We start from the raw sequence: 16757 nt of genomic DNA, 5'->3' as shown, positions 1-16757 counted from the left end.
ATGATCAGGGAGATTAGATTATGAGAATCTTATCGCGACGATTCACTAAAATCAAGAAAGCCCAACCTCTACTCAAACTCTCATGTCGACCTCTCCTCGCGTCCGCGAACGCGATGTCACCGACGAGCACGACCCTACTCCCTCTGCGAAGCGTGTCAAACTCGATGATACTCCCGACGTGACCATGGTGACCGAAACGGAGCTAGTTGCATCTACTCAGGCTTCGTCCAGTCTACCCTCCGACGGCCAAAAAGCTCAAGTAAAAACTGAGAGTCTACTACCCCCTAGCCATATCTTGCTTGGCACAGCTCCACCAGCTACTTCGGAAGATGCGACAATGCTAAAGATCATGGAGACCGATGTCGGCATCTCGGAGTACATCGCAAAGGATGTCCCGAAAATTGAGGGCATCATCAAGCAGAGGTGTGTCATGGCTTCCTAGTACCTTGGATGCTGGACTAACGTCAATGCAGATTCACAGACTTTCTTGTGTATGAGGTCGACCTCGACCACAATGTCGTACACATCAAATCGTTAGAGATGCCCACGTCTGCAGGGAAGAACGCTAAACCTTCGGAAGAGGCAGCTACATCTGAACCTCCCAACACCGAAGCTGTCCCTGCTGAACCGGCTGCGGCTCCAGAAAAAGTTGATATTCCTGCCTCTTCTTCAGCTCTAGTGTCTGAGCCCGCCGACGCCACTGCGCCTTCGGAGTCAGCTCCTGTTACCCTACCTTCCGAATCCATCGAGGCTCCTGCCACTACCCCCGCCATAGCTGCCACCCCTGCTGAACCATGGCCGGAATCATTCACAGAACGACTTTCTTCCTTCATGTCTGAAGAGAAACTAGCACAACTCAAGCAGATGTTTTTGGAAGGTCCTGAGCCACCTTTTGTTCCCGACGCCGGCTGGGGCGGCCGTGCGCCTTCGAAGCTGGCTGAAGGGGAGAGCGCTGATGGAAATGCTGCTACTGAGGATACAGTCAAAGAAGAGGTCAAGGAAAGTCCCGCGAAAGAGGAGAAGGGCAAAGGCCGGGGGAGGGGTAGAGATAGGGGCGGAAGGGGTGGAAGGGGTGGAAGGGGCGGACGAGGTGGGGGAAACGGTGGCAGGCCTGGTGGGAGAGCAGACCATCGAAAAGTCGTGTCCGATGTCTGTATTCTCTTAGACACCCATCCTTTCTTTCATTTTAATCTAATTTCTCAATCTCCACCTCCTTGTTCGTCTCATTCAGCCCATTGCATCAAAAAGCAAGCGAACCGAGTTCCATCAAGCCGTGAGGGAGCTTTTCGGCGGCAAACTCGATAGCGAGACAGATACATCTGCTCCTGCTGCTGATGATGAAGGATCGAGGATTGTTGTCAAATGGTCTAAACGGGGTGGAGGCAGAGGCGGTGGACGCGGTGGTGGACGTGGCGGTGGCGACAGAGGTGAGCAGTCTCGTCTACTGCCGATAGTTGGTGTTCTTTCTGACTTTCGTAGGTAGTAAGGGTGACCGACCCGCACGCGGGAACTACCCTCCCTACATACATTTCACACTCCAGAAGACGAACCGCGACACCCAAGACGCACTTGCGTACCTCGCTCGTACTCTGCATGTCACCACAAAGGATCTCTCGACTGCTGGTACGAAAGACAAGCGTGGCGTGACGGTTCAGCGCGTAGCTTTACGCCGTGGCGCCAAAACAGTGGAGGATGTATGGAAACTCGCGAACGGCGTGCCCGGTCGAAAATCCGCAGAAGATGCAGTGAAGGAACGCGGTGAGCGCGGTGTTCGCATCGCTGATTTCAACTACAGAAAGGCCGCGTTGGACTTGGGCATGTTGAAAGGGAATGCATTCGTTATCACCTTGAGGTAAGAGATTCATCAAGTCTTTGAGCGGGAAGATACTGATATCCAGGCAGAAATGTACAGGTGGACTCTATGGATACTCTGGACAAAGCCATGAACTCTATCAAGGACCATGGTTTCATTAACTACTATGGTGTGCCCGTTCAAAGTTCAAGGCTCTTATGACTACTTACAACTCGTCGTTTTACAGGCATGCAACGATTTGGTACTGCATCGATCCCTACCCACTCAATCGGACTCGCCCTCTTACTAGAAGACTGGCACCGTGCGGTCTCTCTCATTCTGCGGAACAGGCCTGGCGAACATCCCGAGGTCGTGGAAGCTCGGCGTGCTTGGCTAGAAGACAAGGACCTCGATCGTGCTTTGGAACTTATGCCTCGCCGTGTTGTCGCTGAGCGCTGTATCCTCGAGAGCTATAAAAAGCAGAATGGTGAGACTCGTAATGCATTTGGAGCATTGTCCACGGTATGTTTCGACCACGTCCATTCTCATTGGGTCGCATGTTGACCGAGCTATCTTTGAAGATCCCTCGGAATTTGAGATTGATGTATGTTCATGCGTACCAGTCGTACGTCTGGAATGCGATCGTCTCCGAGCGTATGCGGACGTATGGAGCGGACAAGCCAGTTCCTGGTGACTTAGTAATGGACGATACCCCTCAGGAATCTAACATAGATGCTGGCTCAGACGGCGAAGCGGATGGTACACGTCATTCCTAAAGTATATTGTCTAGCATAATACTGACCTGTTCTCTCAGCCGATGACGGTCCCTCCAGGGGCGGAAGGAGGAATCGGAAACCCTGGCAGGCCCCGAAGGTCAAGGTCCTTACTGCAGAGGACGTCGACAAGTACACAATTTTCGACATCGTCATGCCTCTTCCTGGTAAAGACGTAGCATTCCCCGGTGGAGAACTGGGCGAGAAGTACAAGGAGTATCTGCGCAAGGATGGCCTCGATCCTGATAACTTCCATCGCCGTCAAAAGTGAGTCTATATTGTCCTCTCCCGCAAATGAATCTCACCCCTACCTCGCGTATTTAGGGAATACAGCTTGAGTGGCTCATATCGCAAAATCCTACACCTACCAAAAGAGCTCTCGTGGTCTGTCTTGCGATACACGGACCCTGACGTCCCTCTGGCTCAGTCAGATGAAGACCAGTTGCTCGGGTACGACGCACCTGCAATCGTTCCGGACGGTAAATTCGTCGCACTTCAGATCAGACTTACGCTCGGTACGGCCGCATACGCCACTATGGCCCTTCGAGAGGTCACCAAGACCGAGACGAGCTCGCACTTCCAGACAGCACTGACACAGGCCTCGCAAGATCAGCAATTTAGAGGCAGCGGTGAAGGTGGCGCTGGTACCGGTGCTGATGAGAGTATGGTGGTGGATAGCGTGGATGCGGTTGAAACCGAGCCTGTGGGAGAGGCTGAGCTTGTGGGCGAAGCTGACGAGGCATAAGAAATCTTGTACGTTCCTTGTGCGGAGATGTACGTTGTGGCCACGTCGTCTGTACTGTTTGAACACGACGTTGGTGTTGCCGCCTGAGATTGTGTCCATACTGTCCTGTGCGCACACTAAGCAAGCGTGCGAGGAGTACGCATTCCTACGATGGTGACTGGTTGGCCGCGTAGCCTGAGAAAGCAGTGTAAACCCACCGTGAGCCGAAAGTACCCATGGTGCACACCAGATGAACACTTCGCCAAACCGTCGGAATCAACTGGCACAGACCGACAAACGCTGTTGTCGACTCGTCTGCGCACGGAAATATGTTTTATTCGAACTCTTCTTATAACCGTTCCCTTCACCGCGTCTCGGCTGGCTCACGGACGACGACCCAGCAATCCTTAATCTATATTCTCTATACCAGGACTCAATACATAGCGCTCTTTAGGCCTACCGGTTTGGCATAATCCCCACTACGAGCAGGTCCATAAGCGCCCATATTTCCATCCCGCTCGTCCAACTTGTTTGTTAAACAGCTAGCACGATGGCCAAAATCGAGCACATCGTATTTCTGTCGCTGGTTTTGGATTTGTTCGGTGCGAGTCTTCATGAACTGGCACATCGTGTAAACACTGACGCACAGAACTATTGTCTTCAACGAACCAGCTTTCACCATTCCATTGCCCCTCTTTCCTCGGATCATCGAGTGGTACACCCAGGCATGTCTTTTGTTCGACGATCTTGTAAGGCGCTCAGTAGTCTGACCTTTCTGCGCACATGACTAGAGGGAGTCTTCAGACCCTACCGGGTTTCTATCACGAACGTTAGGATTCGTGTCGGCCATTAGGGGATACTTCTTCGCCAAAGCGAGTGGCAACCCCCAAAGATGGGATGTAGTTTTGTTGGGTATGTTCTCTTACCTCTCTTGCTCTATGTTCTCCATCTTACCACTAGGATCTATATAGGCGGTCTCATGGGATCCGTCTTCTCGTGAGCATACCTCGAACTCAGCCTTTGTTCATCCTGCATACTCAGCTTGCACTTTATTCTTCAGCACACTCCAATTCTTCGTCTCTCCGTACATTGGATCACTTTCTGATACATATGGCCGAAAACGAATCCTGCTCATCACCATGATCGGTAATATACTATCTGCTCTGGTGTACGTGTTCATCCCTCTTGTCTCAGTCTGTATCCGGAAGAGTTGTTTTTTAATGCCTCTGAAATAGATGGATCAAGAGTACGACATTTGCTTCCTACATGTTGTCGCGAGTAATTGGTGGTTTGAGCGAAGGGAACGTCCAGCTTGCTATGTTCGTTCTCTACTCGTGCATTTCGCGAGTTGGATAAATTGCTGAGGGTGTATTATTATAGCGCCATTCTTTCCGACATCACAACCCCCGCCAACCGAGGAAAAGCCCTGGCACATGTGGGCATTGCCTTTGCCATTTGCTTCTGTGTATGTACCGGCTGGCTTTCATTTTGACCTGAATCTCGACTGAACGTCATGTTCGCCTTCCAGATTGGGCCACCCATTGGCGCCTACTTTGCCTCCCGACCGGTCGAGCTCGGATCCTCACTAGGAATCGAACTCAATGTCTATGCCGCACCAGCCATTCTGACACTCGTCCTCCTTCTGGCTGAGACAGCCTTCCTTCATATCGCTCTGCCGGAGACTCGAGGAAAGGGCCCCGCAGTGGATCTGGATGATCTCGAGGACACAAAGCCGGCTGCCAATGGCCACGCTCTCAAGACCTCCCGTGCGACGACGGTGGAGAAGAGATTGAGTTTGCTGAAGTCTCTTCGCAAAATGCATTTCTTATTCTTGGGCCTCTTTTCCGGAGTTGAGTTCACACTCACGTTCCTGACCTTCGACCGTGAGTCTTTGCGCGTATTTTTATCAATGCCACACATTCGTGCCATACGCCCTGATTTCCGTGTTGACAACATTATTTGTCTCCGTTCGTATAGTATTCGACTGGAACAACACACAAAACGGAAAGCTCATAGGATCCATCGGTATCGTCAGTGCACTTCTCCAAGGCGGATACGTCCGTCGTGCTCTCTCCAAAGTCGGCGAACTTAATATGGCCCGCCGTGGTGTCTCCTCCTGCGCCGTGGGACTCGTTTGCCTCGCCTTCCTCCCACAATTCACTTCTACTCATCCCACAGTCGCATTCCGGCTCCTCCAAGCAGCGGCCGTCTGTATGGCGTTCACATCCGCCACTGTGGTCAATTCACTAACCGCACACGCATCGTTACAATGTGACGAAGGCGGGCCAGCTGAAGGAGCTGCCGCTGCGAACGGGAATGGAAAGTCGCACGGGAAGGCCCAGGGAAAGTCAATCAAGGAGAAGGTTGAAGAACCAACACATCCCGAACTTGCGAAGGGAAAAGCCTTGGGACAGTTCAGGTCATCAGGGCAACTTGGCCGTGCGATTGGACCCTTGCTCGGTATGTCGTATTTCCTTCCTTCCATCTTGCTTGTATAATATGGCCATCAACCTACGTTACCCACTCTATCACATCACGCTCCTACCCTGTCGTTTCACTCCGATTTCCTCCCGTTATTCCTGCCGCTATCCATCCATGGATTATACTCATGACGTTCCGGTTCCTTCCCCTCTTCAACCGTGCTGCGCTCCGGCCAACATCGACCGGTTCTGGTCCTGTTCTACAGCCTGCGCCTCGTACTGGACCTTCGGCCCCTCGACGACATATACACTCAGCGCGGCGTTGATGTTCGCCCTATCGATAAACATGCGCAAGTTGGCGGCGTCATTATGATCAGTTCCTCTCGTTCCTGGCGTGGATTGTAAGCACTCGAGGCTTGTAGCCGGTAATATAGCAGTGCGATCGAGTTCGATGCGGGGGGCGTGCAACCTCGGAGTAGAAGTGAAGTGAAGTGAAGTGGAAGATGCCCGGTTTACAGTGGGTGGCTTGAGGGACATCAGTCCGTCGGAAGCCCTCGGTCCATGCCCTTGCGTTCTCGTTCTTTATTCTCGGGGCGTCTATATTTATGATGTACATTGATTTTGCAGGCAATCTAAATCTGCATACACCGCTCCCAGTTCTCGATACTCTCTCACACCGTCTTAAGTCTTTCAGCGTCTCCTACTTTTGCATCACGCCCGAAGACAACCCGAAGACACGTCAAATGTACGTGGCCCACGATAGATCCATCTGTCCATCGCACTCAGCCACAGAATCTCATCATGAGCTAGCACCGATTCACCCTAGGGGCCGTGCAATACACAAGGCATCGTCACTTGCACAGTGATCCAAACACCGCCCCTTATGGCATGATAATGCAGCTTTGCGCAAGCCGTCGGTGATACATGATCATGATATGTCTTCTTCAGCGCTTTGAGCGACCACTAGAAGCAGTGGGCTGCCTTGAGGTTCGTGGCGCGGACACTGTAAACGAAACTACTCATGTCGTGCCTGTCAATGGGTCCACGAGTCCGCTGTTCCATGTTCCATGCATGTCCGAATGTTCACTTCTCCTGTTCAGCCCCGATTCAAACAAAAGGAGCCTTTGAACGTTCACGGCATCGGCAGGACTAGAGTCCATGATGAAGGGAATTGTACCATTACGCTCCGCTGGAGCCTCCAGCTGCGCATCGTCAAAGCCAAATGACAAGGGTATCAGGGCCTTTCACAGGCCTTGTGTGTGTTTATTTTTGACAGGAGCTCCTACATGACTCAATACATGAACGTAAGTAGTGCCGTTCAGGGGCTGTACGGATCCATTGACAGCGAGGGAGTGAATGCGAATTGCTGTCCACGGTCCGGCGGAAACGTCAAATATGAATCGGGGGGAAAGGACGGAAAGCTGTATAAGTGTGCGCCCCACTTAGGATCCGGAGCGCCGTCGCACTCATGCAACCGATGAAGAATGGTCAATGATGTATAGGGGAAAGGTGCTTGGAAGGGGCCATGCGACTTGGAACGAAAAACAAGAGGGGAAAGTGTAGAATAGGAAGGGAAAATAGGCAACGGGAAGGAGTACGATAGGCTGTAAGCGAAAGCTGTAAATAGTTGAAAGTCTCATGCTGTCTGTTCTATGCTGGCGATAGATAAGTGCTGCAAGAAACGATTAGAGATGGAAACAAGAAACAAGGAGCGGATGAATGTTAAAGTTCTGTTTGGTTCTGGTGCTGCTCGACGACTCTGATGAACTATGTGATGTGCAGATGCAGACGGAAACAAAGACCGCGATTTCTCAAGGAGCGATAACGATGCGTTGCGTTGCGTACGTACGGTAAGATAGCTTGTCACTGCTCCAATACGGCGCCGGGCCAATTTCTTTCTTAAATAGAGCAGGGTCCTTGAAGTCCGGCTACTGCTTCTACTCAACCACTGTCCTGAACGATGATCCTATTTCCCCATGATGCCCAAATGAAGTATTCCACCTTTAACTGCCAAAACCTACGACCAAGGATGCGAGCCCACTACGATAATGAACCCGAGGGCGTCACATTCTGGTGAGAATATGGTCTCCGTGAACTACTTGCGTCCGGCGTCGGAGGCCTATATGTCGATACGGCAGCTTCGGCGTACGATGGTAGACGGAGACCAGCAGGAGGCGCAGAGGACGACGACGATGCGTCTTCGCCCATAAGTGCAGACTCGATATCATCGTCAGCATGATCCGGTGATGTGCGCTTGTCCGCCGGATAGGAGTTATTTCGTGATAAGGAGGGGACGAGAGGGGCGGTTTGCGAGTATCGTGATGAACCCTCTTCTGCTGACAGGGAAATGTCGCCGCCTGTCGCAAAGGCGGGCAGGAAAAAGAGGACGCCCCTCTGCCGTGATCGTCGTCGGGAGGTCCTAGAGCGGGACCTGGAGGATTCTGATCCTGCTCCAAAGATAGAGGCGATGCCATCTCGTACCCTCCTGACGATGCCAGACGCTGGATTGTAGGATCCGTAACTCTGATCGACGGTGGAGACTTCTGATGGTGCGGGCGATGATGGGCGCATGCCGATGGAAAGGGGGAGTAAGGCCACCTCGTCGTCGCTCGTACTGGATGTTGGACTGCTCGGGGTCGCTGAAGGGGTGACGCGCCCGGGCAATGAGATGAAACCTATGTCGAGACGCCAGCGTCCATTCCGCTCGTTCCAACGGGGCAATAATACCTCGTAAGCTCCACCCATCCTCCTGCTGAGACCACCATACTTGTTCTTCTTGCTCGACATGAGGAACATGCGCAAGACTCCAATAATGAGGATGGCAAGACCAACCCACATCAAGATCTTTCCCCACTTGCCCAAGAAACCGATGAACGCAGCATCGTCGGCGTGCCAGCTGCTCCCATAGAAGTGCGAGAAGAACGAATGAGGAGCCTCGCCCGCCTTCGCGTTCTTGCCGTAGAGCGACTTGGGAAGAATGCGGATTTCGCTGCCTGGATATTCGTCGGTATTGGGATGAGAGGCGGTGTAGAGTCCGTACTGTGCCGATACGAACATAGGACCGGTGGAGAACATGACGGTGGGATAATTGAGTACCCAGTTGTGATTGAAGGTAACGAGGTTGTGGATGGTCTGTGCCATGAAGGGATGACCTTTCTCGGCAAACATGAGGTCATTTGAGACGCCGACGGGGATGGTGCGGGGAAGGATAACAGGGTAGACGAGGAGAGGGTCGAGACGGCGGAGACAACCGATGTCCAAGTCGAGGTAAACGCCGCCATAGTAGTGAAGAATAAAGTAGCGGATTGCATCTGCACGTTGGATGGGATAGGGGTAAGAGTCGAAGGTATCCAAGAACCAGGGGTATTGTTCTGCAATGAATTCGCGCGAGCTCGCGTCCGTCCAGAGCATGTACTCGCTAAACCGTTGGGGTCAGCACGAGTGTGATATCTCTGTGAAATGAAACATACTAGTCGGGCATCATCGCTCGGCACTCCTCTGAGATGCCCTTCCACTTCGGCGGGAGCGTCTCTGACTTCCAGGTCTGGTGAAGGATTTTCGGGATCCGTTCTACCTTTCCATGGTCGGATGCGTTCCACTTGGGCTCGTTGAAGGGTGCATCGAGCTCGTCCTCTGTGATGTAGGCTACGTCTGGGATAGATAAATAGTAGGATATGGATGAGAGAACGACGACGGTGCCGAGCAGGAAGAGAGCGAGGATGGAGAGAATGATTTGGAACGTCCTGCGACGGGAGGCCATGGCTGCGCGGACGGACGGAGGGCTTGTTGTTGCGCGAAGCAGGCCGCGTCTGAAATCTTATAACTTACTGCTTTCGGTCGTATCCACATAAACCCATCCTAGGGTTTCCTCGGACCGTGCTTACGTCGGTATATTCGTGCGAAAGAAAGGTACATCTACATTCCCGCCGGCCGCTGGCGTCTCCCCCAGATTTCCTCAGAGTACGGCCTTAGTCGCTGCACAGACGTCAGCATCGGCTCGTCCTCGAATTTCTCCCCGATGCTCTGTAGAGCGTCCTCGCAGTCTTTCCACATCGCTCGAGGCCAGTCCTGTCCCGTTCGAGCTCCCCGCTCGTCCCTCTGGTACGGCCGGAGGAGGAAAGAGTACAGCTTCGCCACTAGCGGGGTTCTAACTAACCCCTTCTCCTTCACGAGATAGTTGATACACTCCCCCACTGTCCAGAACTTCAGCAGCGTCTTCTGCCATGACGGAGCATGCATCGACGTAAACACCCTCTCGACTGGTATCTGTGTTCCTCCCACACGTTGCACGAGCTCTTGCAATCGCTCCGTAAAATGGTCGATAACTTCGACGTGCAGCGCGTTCAAGAGATCCGTAGACCGATACGCGCTCGTGGGCTCCACGTCTTGTACGGTCTCGTCAATGTCCATGGCGTCGGGGTCGTGAGCCGGGGCTGGGAGAGGCAAGTCGACCCGGATGTTGTTCCTGCCCGCTTGGCGGACAAACTTGGTAGAATATTGGTCGAATGACTCCCAGATGCCCATCTGTGTCAACACATCTTCTCCCCAAATGACATCGGCGATATTGCGACTGCTCCAATGTCCCTCAGGACGAGCAAATGTGTATCCTATGGAGATAATTCATGTCAGAAATCGTGGCCAAAAGCTGAAATATTCGCCTACCTCGACTGGCCCCCATGAGACACATGTTGGTATCGTGGCTGCACAGAATCACATTCCTGATAGACCCATTGCACATCATCCTCGTATAATAGTCGCAGCAGTCAAGGACTAAGTCGTCGTTGACTTGATCTCGCGAGGCTCCTTCCATCTGTTCAGAGGGCACAATCCGACACCACACTCAGCTTCTCATCTTCCAAGACAATGGACGAAAGTGGACCTACGTAACCGGGAACGCGTATGTTCCACTTCCCCGTGTTCATCATCGTCTCCTCATGGGTCTGGCCCTTCACCCACCTCCTCTCACGCGCGTCCTTGGGATCTTTACCCCTGACTTTCTCTAAAAGCCAGGTGGAAGCGCGACGGGCAGCCCAGGCAAGTTGCTCTCGCTTCTCCTCTCCACGAGCGTTTTTCTGCCTAGAATGACAGAAGCGGTCAACAATGATGAGCAGGAACTGAAAGCCACTGAGCCGACGGAGATGGTCGAAAGTGAGATGGTTCACCAGTCGAGTTCAGAGACGACGACGCCGGGGATGAGAACGATGACGGGTAGATTTAACGCTTCTGCATCCGCGACGAATTGTTGTATTGTATCAAGGAAATGAATCAAGATGTTCGTATCTAGGACGAGATAGAACATATCCGCCGGAGGAGCCTATAACGCGAGAACATATACATCAGTACGATTGAATCACGGGAACGAAGGGCGAGAAGAGATTGACTGACGAGCATCTCCACATCCTCGTTCACGATGGCCTCTACCTGTTGCAAGGTAGCATCGTCCACCTGGCCATAAACCATCCCACCGTCATCATCATCGTTAAAGTACGACATTGCGTTGGTACAAGAAAAGTGTATTTTTTATTTTTTCGATATGTGTAGATATAGAAAGGAGTTTTAAGGAAACTGTAGGAGCAAGCAGCTGATGGTCAATGTGCGGTTTTGAGTATTATCATGGCGGGTGGCGTACAAAGAACAAGAAGCGGTTGCGTTGACGTTGAGTCTGAGTCTTGAATATTTCTGGGAAACCTGAGATGTTGAAAGTATCAGCGCAGGTTAGCAGACTGACCTTCCTCGGAGAGCTTTGAGAGAAGAGAATAGGCAGAAGAAACTGAGAGAGTGGGAGCTTGACAACGTGGACGATGACCGCGGAGAACAAGCCGTTAACTGACTCAATCTTGACTGTAGTAAACAGGAAGGAAAGAGATCTACGTACCTAACCTGGATAGATAAGATTCTTAAATGCTATCTTATCGGCCCTCCAAGGCACGATCTTATCTCAATTGCTTCTCTCGTTCCCCCATCATGAGTGTCTACAAGCAAACATACGAACATCGCGCCTCGAAGTTCACCAATCCAGCGGCAAAGCAGCTCCTCGAGACCATCGTCCGAAAACAATCGAACCTCTGCGTCAGTGTCGATGTCTCCAAGTCCTCTGACTTTCTTGCCGTGATCGATGTCTGTGGACCCTATGTTTGTCTCGTCAAGGCACGTATCTTTTCCTCCCCATTACATCTTTTTTTCGCAGTTCGACGTGACGAGTAACAATGAATGAATGAGTATGTACTGATGGTGTGTTTGTTCTGCTTAAGACTAGACTCATGTAGACATCATCGAGGATTTCGATACCTCGCTCATTGACCGGTTGGTCGAACTCAGTCGCAAGCATGACTTCCTTATTTTTGAGGATCGCAAATTTGCCGACATAGGTACGACCAGCCCCTTGCTCTCTCTAAATCAACTTTCCATAACTGACTTCTTTTCACTCTCCACCCCTCCACCTCGAATCTCAGGCAACACCGTAGCCCTTCAATACTCTTCGGGTGTACACAAAATCGCCTCCTGGTCTCAGATCACCAATGCTCATCCCGTCCCCGGCCCTTCCACCATCTCCGGCCTCTCCTCCGTCGGCCTACCCCTCGGCCGTGGTCTTCTTCTCCTCGCCGAAATGTCCACCTCCGGAAGTCTCGCACGCGATTTCTACACCGACGAAGCGGTCCGTATGGCCCGTGCCCACCGCGACTTCGTCATTGGATTCATCGCTCAGAGGCGTATGAACGGCGTTGGCCTCAAGGAGGGTGAACTTTCTTCGGATGAAGTGAAAGAGGAGGATTTCTTGGTTCTGACGCCCGGTGTGGGGTTGGATGTGAAGGGTGATGCGATGGGACAGCAGTATAGGACTCCGAGGCAGGTTGTCGTTGAGTCCGGATGTGACGTGATTATCGTGGGTAGGGGCATATATGGGAAGGCGGACAATCTGGATGTGGTGAAGGTGCAGGAACAGGCGGAGAGGTATAGGAAGGCTGGGTGGGACGCATATCTGGAGAGGGTCAAGCAGGCCTGACGAAATAAGTAAAATGGTTGTTGTGAAGCAAAATCTGTGTTTATTATGGTGTATTTCATTGACAGGCTGCTTTCAGAATCTAGACTCTGACTCAAGGTCTACCTTACCTTCCCTGCGTTCTTCGATATTGCTGAACTGAAATTACTTACGGTGAACCCCTATCTTCCAATCCGATGTCCAGCATTCGGCACGGACTATGCGCGCCTGACCTTCGAACAATACTGGAGAGGTCATGATCATGATACGTCTACCGCGGGGATCCGTAGTCTCAGCCCCATTTTCGACATGAGGTCCGAGGCCTAAGGATAAGTTCGAAGCAATCTAATATTTATAGGCAATAATTCTCATCAACTGCACAGACCCTACCCTCACCCCTTCCCCCTCTAGACGCTCACTGATTGCTCGTTTGCAGCAATGTCTATGGAACTCGATCCTCGCATGCCTGCTCGTTTCGTGGACCTAAAACACGAAATCGCTTCCTCGTACCCTGACTTTGAGGCCCGAGTGACCACCGCCTGGAACGAGATCCTTCAGCATCTCGAGGCCGTCTCTCTCAAGGTCGCCGAATCCGGTTCGGAGGTAAGTACAGACACCGACACGACACGCCCACTTCCTCGAAACCCCTCTTCTACCACAGACAAGCCAGGTTTCTTATTGATCCATTGAAAAATCAGACCATTCCCCAAGTCAGATTCGAGGACCTGGGAAAACTCAAGCCTGAGGAGATAGACCTGATCAAACAGCGGGGATCCGTTGTCATCCGCGATGTGGTAGATGATGCTGAGGCGGCCTCTTGGAAATCTTCTCTCGAGCACTTTGTTAAGGCCAATCCTGATGTACCAGGTTCGCCGTTCTTCCGACGTTTCTCCGCAACAGACGAGCACTGACCTTCACGATTTTGAACTAGGTCTTCCGGAGAATGACAAACAGTTCTTTCATCTCTAGTAGGTAGTCACATTGCCCAGTATACTGTCATGTGTTCTCAAGTGAAACCCAGCTGGACGAAAGAACAAGTCCTCGCTCGTTCGCACCCGAACATGTTAGCCGCGACGGCGTGGCTGAACAAGCTCTATACTGGCAGCCTCGATGGGGTCACACTATCTACTCCTCTCACCTATGCGGGTATGCATGTTCTATACCACCAGACGTAGCCTACTAATGACGCCATCGCATGTGTTTGGTTCCCCATCCTGCTCAGACCGCTTTCGTATTCGCCACCCGGGCCCATGGCTTTTTCATCCTCCTCATGTTGATGGTAAGAGCCCTTAGCTCAGATCATTACAATGTCGCTCAATCGATGTGTATGCGGTATGGTGCATCAGGCGGTGCCATTGAAAGATGGGAAGATGAAGCCTTCCGCAAATGCTTCGCCGACATTCTCAACGGCAATTGGAAAAACCACAATCCCTACGACCTGTCCAGCCGTATGAAGGCTCGTCACTCAATCTACGGTCGATCTGGCCAGGTCAGTTCCTCGCCTACGTATTACATACAACTATTTCCGTACAGCCTGTGTCTAATAGACCCACTGTAACGTCAGGCAAGCATCTTCCGCACGTTCCAAGGATGGCTGGCTATCAGCGAGACTGGACCTCAGGAAGGAACGCTTCAAGTCTTCCCAGACGTGATCGCCTCCAACGCATACATGATTCTCAGGCCTTTCTTCCGTCCCAAGGCAACGCCGGTTTCCGATGATCCACTCAGCGCTGACAACTGGGAATACGGTTCGTCTGCTTTATTCCCTAATCAGAAGCCTGAAATTCCTGACGATGAGAATGCATAGACATCTCGACCCCAGATTTCCCTGGAATCTATGCACGAGACCAGGGCTTCACAGGCCCACGTCCTAGTCCAGAGTTGCACCCGCACATGAGGCTTGAGAAGACCATGGTCTCAGTGCCCAAGGTCAACCCCGGAGACACTGTCTTCTGGCACTCTGTGCGTCTCCTCTTCCCCGGAAATCCCCTCATCGAAGCTTATGACTTACTTTTATTCCTTCATCATTAGGACGTCGTGCACGCCGTCGAGAAAGATCATAATGGGCCCGGTGACTCCGCCGTGATGTATATCCCGGCCGTCCCGTCCACGCCACAGAACTTAGCCTACATTCAGAAACAGAAGGAGGCGTTCGTTCAAGGGATCACCCCTCCTGATTTCGCGGCGTCGCCTCCGGAGGCGAATTATGTGGGTGTTGGGAAGCCCGAAGATATTATGTGCGAGGAAGGGAGAGTGGCGATGGGGTTCTGAGACCCAGTTTTCCCGGGAATAATGGGACGAACGGTGTTCGAAATGCGGTTCTTATGTGGGGTGTAAGAGTGGTCGTTAGATGTACGATGTTTGTAGGATCATGCTGCTTTTTTTCTTTGCAAGGTAATGACCCTTTGTGGGCCATGCTTAAGCTGGGCAAGAACTTTCGGCCGTCGGGGAGGTAGAACTTCTAATAGAGATGAATACATATTCGCAGGAGTGAATACAGCGTGTGTGGTGTTCTACAAGTAGGCGTCGACGACTCATACACAGATTGAATAACCTTTGCAATGGATAGACTTCAACTCCTCTCCATCTCTGCTTCTTGCTTCTTTCGTGCTTCTTCTTCCTTCGCCTCACGCTCTTCTGCCTCAACAACTTCCACATCGAGGGGGAAAGTGAGGATGGCAGCGATGCCGGTAATTTGATTTAATTCTGAGTGGGCGAGAGGTGAGTCAAGCACCTCAAGAGAAACAGAATGAACACTAACGTTGGCCGCTTTCGTGCATGCTAGAGAAAATCAAGACCTCTCCGCCCTTGTCCCGGACATCTTCAACGAGCGAAACATATTTCTTACGCTCCGTAGGATCGCTCGCTCGGAAGAGTCCATCCGATATGAGTAGGGTACCAACAGCGCCTCGTTCGATGGCAAGCGCGACATGGTCTGGTCCATACCATGCTCGCTGTTCGTCCGAGCCAAGCATCTTGAAAAACCTGAGCAGAAAGGTGAGACATAGCCGATAGGAAAGAGTAAATCAAAAACCGTACCTGTCCAACATAATTCCTTCCCGCGCAAATTTCGTCTCTTTCAGCTGAGATATGATCTGTTTCGAAGTGAGCATTCGGTTTTTGGAAGAAAAGTATATGTGGATGGCTTACCTCCGGACTCTTGAGTACTTCGACCAAACTATGAACATGGGGGCTATTGACATGTACCCTCACGAACTTCGACCTCGCCGCAAGCAAAGCCTTGTTACTAGTCCGTGCTGCCTCTGCCATTATATGATCAAAGACCGCATCCCGAACCCAGCCAGGACTCGCAATAACGATCGCACGCAACGAAGGGTTTGCGTACGGTATATGTCGCAGGAAAGCTTGGTACAGAGTGTCATAGAAACGTGCCAGACCTTTCTCGTGTGCGGTTGCCGACCCAGTACGTTTCCTCGGGATCGGTACGTCGATTCGTTGTCGAACAACGGTCATGTGTTGTGAGAGAAGACAGAATGCAGCGACGCCTTCGCCGCACACAATAGCGCCAACCTCAGCACCACGGCCTGGAATGCTTGCTTCCTGGATGCGTTCAAGAGATATGCTGTCCCATTCTTGCTTCTCTATGCGAACATCTCGGTTGGCTTCAATGTCGAGGGTATGGAATGCACCGAGCTTCACATGCGGATTCTCCACAGCTACCCGCCCTGCAATCTGTAGTGAAGCTGTGGGCACTTGAGGGGTGGTTGACGTGGTTTCTGTCGAGGGTGCTGTTGTGGAAGGAGAGAATTCGACGCGGGTTACTTGGAGAGTGAGGGTTGTACGGATACGATGAGATTCTGTGGAGCCTGTAGCGGAGACATTCTGCACACGGCTGTATTCTGCATGAGCATACTAGCAAAGTTCAAGAATATAAGTCCTGCGCACCGAATTGCAGGCGCTCGCACTCTGTCCCCCTATTTGTAGTATGGTGAGCTAAGGAACATCTGCAGAAGTAAAGCAACCCACCTCTTGAATGAGGTTGTAGAGGTGCCACATATCCTCATCATCCTCTGGACGGACAGTCACATATCCCTACCATAGACTTGAG

The 16757-nt window shown here is 51.8% G+C and overlaps 6 protein-coding genes across 6 annotated transcripts; 4 read left to right on the top strand and 2 right to left on the bottom strand.

Moving 5' to 3' along the window:
- The first annotated feature begins 145 nt into the window (after window positions 1-145).
- On the top strand, window positions 146-3391 carry STEHIDRAFT_146350 (tRNA pseudouridine synthase D). Its single transcript, XM_007302887.1, has 9 exons — window positions 146-423; window positions 474-1149; window positions 1232-1427; window positions 1480-1852; window positions 1903-1982; window positions 2040-2314; window positions 2374-2551; window positions 2607-2832; window positions 2890-3391. The coding sequence occupies exons 1-9, from the start codon at window positions 185-187 to the stop codon at window positions 3308-3310; spliced, it is 2664 nt and encodes an 887-aa protein (XP_007302949.1). The 5' UTR covers window positions 146-184; the 3' UTR covers window positions 3311-3391.
- A 217-nt stretch (window positions 3392-3608) lies between these two features.
- On the top strand, window positions 3609-6360 carry STEHIDRAFT_95405 (MFS DHA1 sub-family). The gene is made up of 10 exons (XM_007302886.1): window positions 3609-3891; window positions 3962-4014; window positions 4081-4201; window positions 4261-4285; window positions 4350-4457; window positions 4525-4608; window positions 4670-4754; window positions 4818-5172; window positions 5267-5749; window positions 5976-6360. Exons 1-10 carry the CDS (start codon window positions 3840-3842, stop codon window positions 6080-6082), a joined length of 1473 nt encoding a protein of 490 aa, XP_007302948.1. The 5' UTR covers window positions 3609-3839; the 3' UTR covers window positions 6083-6360.
- A 616-nt stretch (window positions 6361-6976) lies between these two features.
- Window positions 6977-9469, bottom strand: STEHIDRAFT_95404 (uncharacterized protein; the record flags this gene model as incomplete). The annotated part of the gene is made up of 2 exons (XM_007302885.1): window positions 6977-9127; window positions 9180-9469. 2 exons carry the CDS (start codon window positions 9467-9469, stop codon window positions 7750-7752), a joined length of 1668 nt encoding a protein of 555 aa, XP_007302947.1. The 3' UTR covers window positions 6977-7749.
- Window positions 9470-9593: 124 nt separating this feature from the next.
- Window positions 9594-11519, bottom strand: STEHIDRAFT_120500 (uncharacterized protein). Its single transcript, XM_007302884.1, has 6 exons — window positions 11339-11519; window positions 11095-11274; window positions 10872-11023; window positions 10593-10785; window positions 10372-10519; window positions 9594-10316 (listed from the first exon to the last, which is right to left on the bottom strand). The coding sequence occupies exons 2-6, from the start codon at window positions 11200-11202 to the stop codon at window positions 9625-9627; spliced, it is 1293 nt and encodes a 430-aa protein (XP_007302946.1). The 5' UTR covers window positions 11203-11274; window positions 11339-11519; the 3' UTR covers window positions 9594-9624.
- A 154-nt stretch (window positions 11520-11673) lies between these two features.
- On the top strand, window positions 11674-12712 carry STEHIDRAFT_110082 (orotidine-5'-monophosphate decarboxylase; the record flags this gene model as incomplete). The annotated part of the gene is made up of 2 exons (XM_007302883.1): window positions 11674-11860; window positions 11976-12712. 2 exons carry the CDS (start codon window positions 11674-11676, stop codon window positions 12710-12712), a joined length of 924 nt encoding a protein of 307 aa, XP_007302945.1.
- Window positions 12713-13083: 371 nt separating this feature from the next.
- On the top strand, window positions 13084-16360 carry STEHIDRAFT_77211 (DUF1479-domain-containing protein). The gene is made up of 12 exons (XM_007302398.1): window positions 13084-13291; window positions 13387-13555; window positions 13620-13656; window positions 13710-13834; window positions 13911-13967; window positions 14035-14177; window positions 14253-14436; window positions 14496-14650; window positions 14720-15394; window positions 15450-15673; window positions 15728-15785; window positions 15841-16360. The coding sequence occupies exons 1-9, from the start codon at window positions 13127-13129 to the stop codon at window positions 14957-14959; spliced, it is 1275 nt and encodes a 424-aa protein (XP_007302460.1). The 5' UTR covers window positions 13084-13126; the 3' UTR covers window positions 14960-15394; window positions 15450-15673; window positions 15728-15785; window positions 15841-16360.
- The last annotated feature ends 397 nt before the right edge of the window (window positions 16361-16757 follow it).

This window comes from Stereum hirsutum (assembly GCF_000264905.1).
Source record: "Stereum hirsutum FP-91666 SS1 unplaced genomic scaffold STEHIscaffold_5, whole genome shotgun sequence".
NCBI classification, from domain to species: domain Eukaryota; kingdom Fungi; phylum Basidiomycota; class Agaricomycetes; order Russulales; family Stereaceae; genus Stereum; species Stereum hirsutum.
This window is presented reverse-complemented; position numbering and strand designations above follow the sequence as displayed.

Bases quoted from the DNA above. Each gene is read 5' to 3' on its own strand.
- STEHIDRAFT_120500 (XM_007302884.1), bottom strand. From the start codon at position 11,202: ATGTCGTACTTTAACGATGATGATGACGGTGGGATGGTTTATGGCCAG. The intron at 11,024-11,094 runs GTCAGTCAATCT...CTCGCGTTATAG, and splicing joins ACGAGGATGTGGAGATGCTC to GCTCCTCCGGCGGATATGTT. The intron at 10,317-10,371 runs GTAGGCGAATAT...TTATCTCCATAG, and splicing joins TCTCATGGGGGCCAGTCGAG to GATACACATTTGCTCGTCCT.
- STEHIDRAFT_77211 (XM_007302398.1), top strand. From the start codon at position 13,127: ATGTCTATGGAACTCGATCCTCGCATGCCTGCTCGTTTCGTGGACCTA. The intron at 13,657-13,709 runs GTAGGTAGTCAC...AGTGAAACCCAG, and splicing joins AAACAGTTCTTTCATCTCTA to CTGGACGAAAGAACAAGTCC. The intron at 13,835-13,910 runs GTATGCATGTTC...CATCCTGCTCAG, and splicing joins TACTCCTCTCACCTATGCGG to ACCGCTTTCGTATTCGCCAC.
- STEHIDRAFT_146350 (XM_007302887.1), top strand. From the start codon at position 185: ATGGTGACCGAAACGGAGCTAGTTGCATCTACTCAGGCTTCGTCCAGT. The intron at 1,853-1,902 runs GTAAGAGATTCA...ATATCCAGGCAG, and splicing joins GCATTCGTTATCACCTTGAG to AAATGTACAGGTGGACTCTA. The intron at 2,833-2,889 runs GTGAGTCTATAT...TCGCGTATTTAG, and splicing joins AACTTCCATCGCCGTCAAAA to GGAATACAGCTTGAGTGGCT.
- STEHIDRAFT_95405 (XM_007302886.1), top strand. From the start codon at position 3,840: ATGGCCAAAATCGAGCACATCGTATTTCTGTCGCTGGTTTTGGATTTG. The intron at 4,015-4,080 runs GCATGTCTTTTG...GCACATGACTAG, and splicing joins TCATCGAGTGGTACACCCAG to AGGGAGTCTTCAGACCCTAC. The intron at 4,458-4,524 runs GTACGTGTTCAT...CCTCTGAAATAG, and splicing joins AATATACTATCTGCTCTGGT to ATGGATCAAGAGTACGACAT.